This window comes from Monocercomonoides exilis, assembly GCF_001643675.1.
Source record: "Monocercomonoides exilis strain PA203 chromosome Unknown scaffold58-502437, whole genome shotgun sequence".
Classification (NCBI taxonomy): Eukaryota; Preaxostyla; order Oxymonadida; family Polymastigidae; genus Monocercomonoides; species Monocercomonoides exilis.
In genome coordinates this window covers 151,594-160,000 of record NW_027150603.1, presented here as the reverse complement: position 1 = coordinate 160,000, position 8,407 = coordinate 151,594, and the positions used below count along the sequence as shown (strand labels likewise).

The 8,407-nt window shown below is 30.9% G+C and overlaps 3 protein-coding genes across 3 annotated transcripts in view; 2 read left to right on the top strand and 1 right to left on the bottom strand.

The window, feature by feature from the left end:
- MONOS_10339 (putative Protein kinase domain) overlaps nt 1-2,933 on the top strand; it is a gene marked incomplete at both ends in the record, with an annotated part of 6,808 nt that extends 3,875 nt beyond the window's left edge. The window contains one exon of the mRNA XM_067862781.1: nt 1-2,933. This exon is cut by the window's left edge and continues 1,185 nt beyond it. Within this exon, the coding sequence (XP_067719859.1) occupies nt 1-2,933 (2,933 nt within the window).
- Nucleotides 2,934-4,933: 2,000 nt separating this feature from the next.
- On the bottom strand, nt 4,934-5,887 carry MONOS_16368 (putative Calmodulin). The gene is made up of 3 exons (XM_067869277.1): nt 5,864-5,887; nt 5,668-5,770; nt 4,934-5,571 (listed from the first exon to the last, which is right to left on the bottom strand). Exons 1-3 carry the CDS (start codon nt 5,864-5,866, stop codon nt 5,228-5,230), a joined length of 450 nt encoding a protein of 149 aa, XP_067719858.1. The 5' UTR covers nt 5,867-5,887; the 3' UTR covers nt 4,934-5,227.
- Nucleotides 5,888-5,924: 37 nt separating this feature from the next.
- On the top strand, nt 5,925-7,946 carry MONOS_16369 (uncharacterized protein; the record flags this gene model as incomplete). Its single annotated transcript, XM_067869278.1, has 3 exons — nt 5,925-6,003; nt 6,059-7,774; nt 7,896-7,946. Exons 1-3 carry the CDS (start codon nt 5,962-5,964, stop codon nt 7,944-7,946), a joined length of 1,809 nt encoding a protein of 602 aa, XP_067719857.1. The 5' UTR covers nt 5,925-5,961.
- Nucleotides 7,947-8,407: the final 461 nt, after the last annotated feature.

Sequence of the window (8,407 nt, the reverse complement as noted above, 5' to 3'; positions counted from 1 at the left end):
CTTCTCCTTCTTCTTCAATTGTTTCTTCTTCTTCTTTTCTATTAGCATCATCATCTTCTTCTTCTTCATCTTCTTCTTTTAATCCTTCTTCTTCTCTTTCCTCTTCTTCTTGTTATCTTTCTCCTTCTATTTACCCTTCTTCTCTTTCTTCAAATTCTTCTTCTTCTTCTTCCTCCTCCTCTTCTTCCTCCTCCTCCTCTTCCTCCTCCTCTTCCTCCTCTTCCTTTTCTTCTTCTTCTCTTTGTCCTATAAACTCATTCATTTACACCGATTATAATAATAATAATAATAATAATTGCAATTCATCATTACCTCCAATATATTCAACATGCAACTTTCCTTCTTATCCCTCTTCTTCTCTTTCTTCTTCTTCTTCTTCTTCCTTTTGTTTTCCTTCTTCTTCTTCTTCTTCTTCTTCTTCTTCTTCTTCTTCTTCTAATTTTCCTTCTTCTTCTTCTTCTTCTTGTTTTCCTTCTTTTCCTCAAAATTCATCAAATTCTTCTTCTTCTTCTTCATTCCCAACCAATTTCATACCTCATCTTCTTCTTCATCATAAAAATTCTTCTTCTTCTTCTTCTTCTTTCTCTTCTTCTTTGTCTTCAAAGGCTTCTCCTTTTATTCCTTCTAAGAAATTTCTTTCTTCTTCTATTGTCATTTCTTCTTCTCCTTCTAATTGTTTTTCTTCTTCCTCTTCCTCTTCCTCTTCTTCTTCCTCTTCTTCTTCTTCTTCCTTTTCTTCTTCTTCCTCCTCCTCCTTTTCTTCTCCTCCTCTTTCTATTTATCCTTCTTCCTCTTCATCTTCTTCCTCTTCCTCTTCCAATGCAATCGATAAAACAGATAAACAAAGAATAAGCAATCATATTTCAAATATTGAAAGAGAAAAATCTAATAAACAAGATGATAAAGGTAATGAAATCGAAAAAGAAGAAAAGGAAAAAGAAAGAAAAGAAAAAGAAGAAAGAGAAGAAGAAGAAGAAGAAAATCATGAACAGAAAGATAAGAATAATGGCATGAACAATGTCATGTTATTCAAAGAAGAAGAAGAAGAAGAAATAGAAAAGGATAAAAAGGAAGAGGAAAGAGAGAAAGAAGAAAGAGAAAAAGAAAGAGAAAAAGAAGAAGAAAACAATGAAAAACTAACCCAATCACCAACATTGCAAACACCTTTACCAAAAATTGTATTTTTAGAAAGAGAAAGAAATGAAGAAGAAGAAGAAATAAAAGAATCTGAAAGAACAGAAGAAGAAGAAATCAAAGATAAAATAACTGAAAAAGAAGAAAAAGACTATGAAAAAGAAGAATTAAACTCATTTTCAATGAAAACTCCATCAAATAACCTTATTTTGACACAAGAGTTGCCAATTTTCAATGAATTTGCTATAAAAACACCTGAAATACATCCAATTTTTGAGAATGAGACAGAAATGAGTGAATATTTGGAAGAAGACAGTGAAGAAGAGAGGGAGAATAACGAAGAAGAGGAAGAGGAGGAAGAAGAAGAAGAAGAAGAAAGAGAAGAAGAAGGGGAAAGGGAAGAAGAGAGAGAAAGAAGAAGAAGAAGAAGAAGAAATAATTTGAAGAAAGAAAAAATAAAGAAAAGAAAAATAAGGGAAAACCCAAAAAGAAATAAAAGAACGAAAATTTTGGATGGAAAAGAGATCGAAAATCTGATTTCGCCTGCTATTAATACATCTTTAATACCAGAAACACCGAATTCTTCTTCTTCTCTTTCTTCTTCTCCTTCATATTCCTCTTCATCTTCTTCATCTTCACTTTCCTCTTCTTCCTCCTCCTCTTCTTCTTCTTCTTTTCATGTCCCTCTTATTCTTCCTTCTTCTCTCCCTTATTTTGTTCACCCGCATCCTCTTTCTTCTTCTTCTTCTTCTTCTTCTCTTCCTCATTCAAATTCTTATTTAAATTCAAAATCTCTTCTTTCTTCTATTCAACAGCAAAAAGAAGAAAAAGAAGAGGAGAAGAAGAAGAAGAAGGAAGAAGAAGAAAAAGAACAACTGAAAATTCAATTTTCTCCTTATTTTCCTTCACCTTCTTCTTCTTCTTCTTCCTCTTCCTCTTCTCCTTCCTCTTCCTCATCCTCTTCCTGTTCCTCATCCTCTTCTTCTTCTTCTTCTTCTGTTTCTCCTCTTTCTTTCTCATTTTCCTATTCTCCTCCTGCTATTCAATCAAAAAATATTCCCTTTCAATTTTCTATTGCTCCTTCTCCTCTTCTTCTTCCTCCTCAGAATTTTGGTTTGTTTGCTTCTACAAGTTCTTTCTCTTCTTCTTCTGTTAATTCTTTAAATTCTTCTTCTTCTTCTCTTTCTTCTTCTTCTCTTTCTTCTTCTTCTTCTTCTCTTCTTCCTCCTTCCAATGTTTCCTATGCATTTCCTCTTCCTCTTCCTCTTCCTCTTCCTCTTCCTCTTCCTCTTCCTCTTCCTTCATCTTCCCCTCTCTTGTTGCCTCTTCCTCTTAATCTTCCTTCTAACCCTTCTTGTCTTCCTTCTAATTCTTCTAATTCTTCTAATTCTTCTCTTCCTTCAAGTTCTTCAATTTCTTCTAATCTTCTTAATCCTCCTTCTCTTCCTCCTTCTCTTCCTCCTTCTCTTCCTCTTAATCTTCCTCTTAATCTTCCTCTTAATCTTCCTTCTAACCCTTCTTGTCTTCCTTCTTCTTCTTCTTTCATTCCTGTTTATTCTTCCAATGATCTTTCATTGTTGAGTCAATCTATTCGAAATCCTTCTGTTTTTATTTTATCATCAGATAATCAAATACAAATGAAGAATTATTATTTGAAAGGTGAAAAAGAAGAGGAGGAAGAGGAAGAGAAAGAAAAAGAGAGGAAGATGAGGAGGAAGAAAAAGAAGAAGAAGAAGAAGAAGAAACCTGAACATGAGCATGAGCATTATTGTTCTCATGAAAAACAAGAAGAGCAATGATTGAGAAGGTGAGAAAGAGAAAAAGAGAAAGAGAGAAAGAGAGAAAGAGAAAAAAAGAAAAGAAAGAGACAATCAAAAGAGAAATAGGATTATCATCAGATCTTAAAAGGATAGAAAGAGCAAAGGAAAAGAGAGAAAGAGAAAGAAAGAAAGAAAGAAAGAAAGAAAGAAAGAAAGAAAGAAAGATGAATCAAAAATCTTATAAATTCAATCATAAAACATGTCAAATTGGAAAAAAAAATAATTTTTTTTTTTTTGACAAAATTTTCGTGAATGAGTTTGATAAAAATACTGTTGATGATTTCTTTTGTTGTCTCAAAGAAATATCAAATTTTTTATTCTTAATTGAAAATATTTCAATATAATCAGCTTAATCATTGTTGCAATCTTCGTTATTATTGTTATTATTATTTAAAGGGATCAATGTCTTTTATTATTTCTCTTCATTTTCTTGATAATTAATTTTTGATGTTTGTATTTTTCTTTTCTTTTCTTTTCTTTTCTTTTTCTTTTCTTTTTGATTTTTTAAAGAAAACTATTTGTTTATTGAGTATTTCTATGTGAAATATTAACTTTATTCGATGCAGAAATCATTATAAGAATAATAATAATATTATTATTATTATTATGGTATTGTTATTATTAGCATAAAAGGTTTAATTTCATAAGTCATTTGGTATTTCATTCATATTCAATCACTTTTGCCTTGTTATTCTATTCAAAAGAGGGGGAAAAAAGTTTTTTATTATTATTGGTTCTGGTTGAATTCACTCTTAGTTCTCGACTTCTTCTTCTTCTTCTTCTTCTGGCAAATGAATTATCCAACTTTCTTCGCATCTTTCTTTCTTTTTCTTCTGATTTTTCTTTAATTTATTTCTTCTTCTTTCCAACTGTTAGTTTTCTTTGATTATCCAATGATTTTTATCTTTTAATTTGTTTTTCAATGTTTTAAATGTTCCGAATAAATAATTTTTTCAGTTTCCATTCACAATTGAACATTTCTCTGGTTTTATTATTTCATTCAAAAGTATTTTTTTTATTTTTTATTTTTTTATATTATTTTGTTTTTATTTTATTTTTGGTTTCTAAATTCCAATCATTTGTAATGTAAATCAATTTATTGTATTTGGAATTGAAAATATGTTTTTTTTTTTTTTTTTTTTTTTTTTTTTTTTTTTTGATCTGTTTGTTTTAATTTATGAAAAGAAAAATAAAAAAATTTTTTGTATTCATTCTTTTGGAAAGTGGAAATTTTTACATTTTTTTTCTATGTCATAGCATATTTTTTTATTTAACATCCACCTTTGATTATTGACAATGTTTACTGTTAGTATAACACAAATCATTGAATTCACATTGTTTTCTTCCATTTTTCAGTTCGTATATTTGCATTAGTGTGCATGTATAAATGTATTTATTCGTTTTTTTTTTTTTTTTTTTTTTTTTATTTGAAATATTTTTATTTTATTATTTTATTTGTTTTTTCGTTTATTTAATTCTGTTTTTGATCTGTTAATAGACCGCTTGATTTTCAGACTCCATTGCTGTTCTTTAATTCAACGCATTCACTTTTCTTCAATCAAAACATAATTACATCATTATTTTTAATTGTGGTTGTATGTACATTGACTTCGCATCACAAATCACATATGTTGCATTCACATGTTGAACTGCTTCTCGTTTTTTTCTGAATAATCAGCTCACTTTCGTTTAATTTACTGTTTGAAAGCAATTTTTTATTTTTATTTTTCTTTTTATTTTATTTTATTTGAATCATTTTCTATTAACCATTTTTTGAAATGCTCATATTGTTTCAAGATCACTTGATCTTGATAGATGAGCTTGTTATGAGTTGTTATAGTAAAATTTTATCTCTGAAAGTACTTTATCTACTCTCCTTTTTATTTAACTTTTTCAGTTCTTTATAAAACAGAAATTTTGCATCTTGTTTGTTAAAAGTCATTCTGTTTTTTAAATGTTGTTTTTTCTTTTTTCAACATTTTTTTTTTCATTTCTTTTTTAAGTATCTTTTTTTAAAAGATAAAAATCAACTCTAATAATCAATGACTTCAGAATTTCTCCAACAAAATTACAAGAAAAGGAATTTCTAAAAAAAGTATGAAAAATAACAAGTGTCATATCAAATGAACAAATGAAAGAGTGTTGAATAAAGTTTGCTCTTTGTTATTTGGAGAGAAAATATATGAGTGTTTAAAGAAAATACAACGAACAATGTTCTGATTAAAACATAAGTAATGAAAAACACAAAAATATTAACGGCTTGATGCTGATGTTTACTTTGACATCATCATTTTTACAAATTCATCATAATTGACTTGGCCATCTCCATCAATATCAGCTTCTCTAATCATTTCATCAACTTCTTCATCAGTAAGTTTCTCGCCCAAATTTGTCATAACATGTCGGAGTTCGGCAGCTGAAATGAAGCCGTTTCCATCTTTGTCAAATACCTTGAATGCTTCACGAATTTCTTCTTCGGATTCTGTGTCTTTCATTTTTCTTGCCATCATAGTCAGAAATTCAGGGAAATCAATTGTTCCGTTTCCATCTGCATCAACTTCGTTAATCATATCCTGAAGCTCTGCTTCTGTTGGGTTTTGTCCCAATGAACGCATCACTATAAATGAAATGTTTTTTTTTTAAATCAATTTCGAGATAACAATAAAAAGGTGGGAATTACCATGGTTACTTTATAAATTTTAAAATTCCATACCAACTCCAAGCTCTTTTGTGGTAATTGAGCCATCACCATCTTTGTCAAACAGTGCAAATGCTTCACGAAATTCCGCAATTTGATCCTCAGTCAATTGTTCTGCCTATCATCGCAAGAGATAATTTTTTTGAAGCATTAGATGTATAACATATAAAATAAATTAGAATATGAAGGAATGAGCAAATTAAAGCATTACCATTTTTAACGCTTTTGATCTTACAAGCGTAAATTGGAATAATTTTTATCAAGATAGCCATAACAATTGTTGGTGTTTAATGAATCAGTTTTCTAATTATGAGTTTCGAGCTATCTTCAACGACTGTTTTACAAGAAAATGTTTGGCTTTTAATAATTCTATTTTTTCTTTGATTTTAAGGTTCTTATTTCATAGGATTTCTTGCAAACATCGGTACATAATTGCTCAAATGAAATTGAAATTTCAAGTTCAGAGCACTCAAAAATCCGAGATGTTGCACTTCTTCCAATCAAAGAAGCAAAAGAAAAACCATCAACAAATAATTTGAAGAATGAATATGAAAAAATGGATTCAATATTGATGGGAGACAAATTTGCTTCTTCTTTGCATCCTTATATGCAGTCTGTTTATCAATCTCTAGAAACAATATCAAATAAATCAAAATGTACTTGCAGCGAATCATCAAAATTTGATCTTTGCAAAAGTACTGTGCTGTCATCATCTTCTTCTCCATTTTTGGTTAAAAATAATGCTTCTAATTTTAACAACAAACTTCAGAAGTGCAGCATAAGCCTGATAGATAATTCGCAATCAAAGACTGAAAAGTTATTGAGAGATAACTTTGAGTCATCTTCTTATTCAATAGTGACATTGGAAAGTAAAACTGATTACAAAACGACACCTGATAAGCGTTCTCAAATTCTTGACGAATCAAAATCATATTTAGAAAACGGAAATAACAAATTTCGCGAAAGCGATGATTCTTTTCATAAAAATGAAAATTATCTTGCACAACTTAAAATGTCAAAAGAAACAGAGAAATCTGCTTCTTCAGTGTCACAAGACAAAGGATCTAAAAAGCAAGACATTAGCAATAAAATTGCATTTACAGAAAGATCAATGGAACCTCCTCCGCAGTTTGTTTCTTCCGGGATGCAGTCCAAAATTCCTTATCGCTTTTACAACGCGACCAATCTTGATATGATAGCTGAATGCTCAACAATCCTTTCTTCCCAGTTGCATTTGAAAGAAGGTCAGTCAAACAATGAAACTATTAAAGATCGAAGCAGATTAGCGGTTAGCACAGGAGATGTACAAGACAACAAAGCAGAAGGTTATTTTGCGGATGCTGATGATAATTCTATTCATTCACAAAGACTTGACTTCACATCAGTTCAAATATCAGATATTGCAAATGGTGATTTTACTGACACTGATCAGATATCAGCATTCTTTTCTCACTGGAAGCCACTTGATTCTCAGCCAACTTCTGTCTGTTGCGACATCGAAGTCGATGTTGATGGAAGGAAAATCAGCGGGTTGTTAGAAAAGAAGAGGAAAGAGATGGAAAAAAGGTGGAGAGATGCTTCTCTGAGGCGTCTTGAAAAGCAAGTGAAAGGAAGTCAGTTGATACACGTTGTGAATGAAGGGATGATCAATGATGAGATTGGGGTTAAAGGCAAAGTGAAGGAAGAAGGATATGAAGAAGAAGGAAAAGAAGAAGAAGAAGCAGAAGCAGAAAAGATCCGAAAGAATGAAGAAAAAGAGCGCAGAAGGCTAATAAAAAGGATTGAGAGCGAGATACAAGAAGCGAAGGCGCACTGGAAGATGTTTGGGGAATGGGTAAGGAAAGAATGGATTGAAGGAGAAAAAGAGCAGCAAATGTGGGATGAGGCAGAATTGTGGGTCACAGCCAAAGAGAAAGAGGGGGTGTTGGAGAATGAAGAGGAGATAGAGGAACTGAAGAGACGGTTGAATGATTGTGATTACGATGATTATGATGGTAGTGATGGTGGTGGTGATGATATTGAGATTCGATTGAAGGAGGAGGCAAAAATGGAGATAAAGAACAGAATTAGAAAGTTGGAAGCAAAAATTGCAGAGCAGCGAAGAAGAAGCGAAACAAGTGTGGTTGATTTGTATTTTGAAAGGGAGCAGCAGAAGTTTCTGGAAAAGAACTTGAAAAGAAAGAAAATGCGAACAGAAGAAAATTCTAAAGCGAATTGTCATTTTTCTCTGTGCAATTCTAAAGAAAAAGGAAGTTTATCTGTTTCTGACTGTTTTCAAGGTTATCCCTCGATGAAATGCTTGTCATTTGAAAATAAGTCATTTTCTGATAACAATCAAAAAGATAGGAATTATTTCAGTGAATTGCGATGTACATCAGATGTGTTCGTTCCAATGAAATCTGAAAAGGTTCCTTTTATTCATTCTGATGTAAATTCCATTGAATCAGGTAAATCTCAAAGGAAACATTTGCATGGCTCAATTGTTGGAAAGCACTGTTGTTATTCAAATTCTCTACCTTCTTCTGTTTCGAATAAAACGGCACATAAACATGAACAACAATTTTACCAGCAGTTTCTGAATTTTTCTGAACTTGAGGATGAATCAGTTGAAGCTTCATTTGTTATTTCTCATAACATTTTTGATATTCAATTACGGAACATTGAAAATAAAGACCATAAATCCAATGACAGTTACTATCAACTTTGCAATTCTTCTGATGCAAGCAATGAATCGTTTTTATTTTCTGATGTTTCT

Coding starts and splice junctions, on each gene's coding strand:
- MONOS_16368 (XM_067869277.1), bottom strand. Junction 5,572..5,667: donor CACAAAAGAGCTTGGAGTTG/GTATGGAATTTT, acceptor TTTCATTTATAG/TGATGCGTTCATTGGGACAA.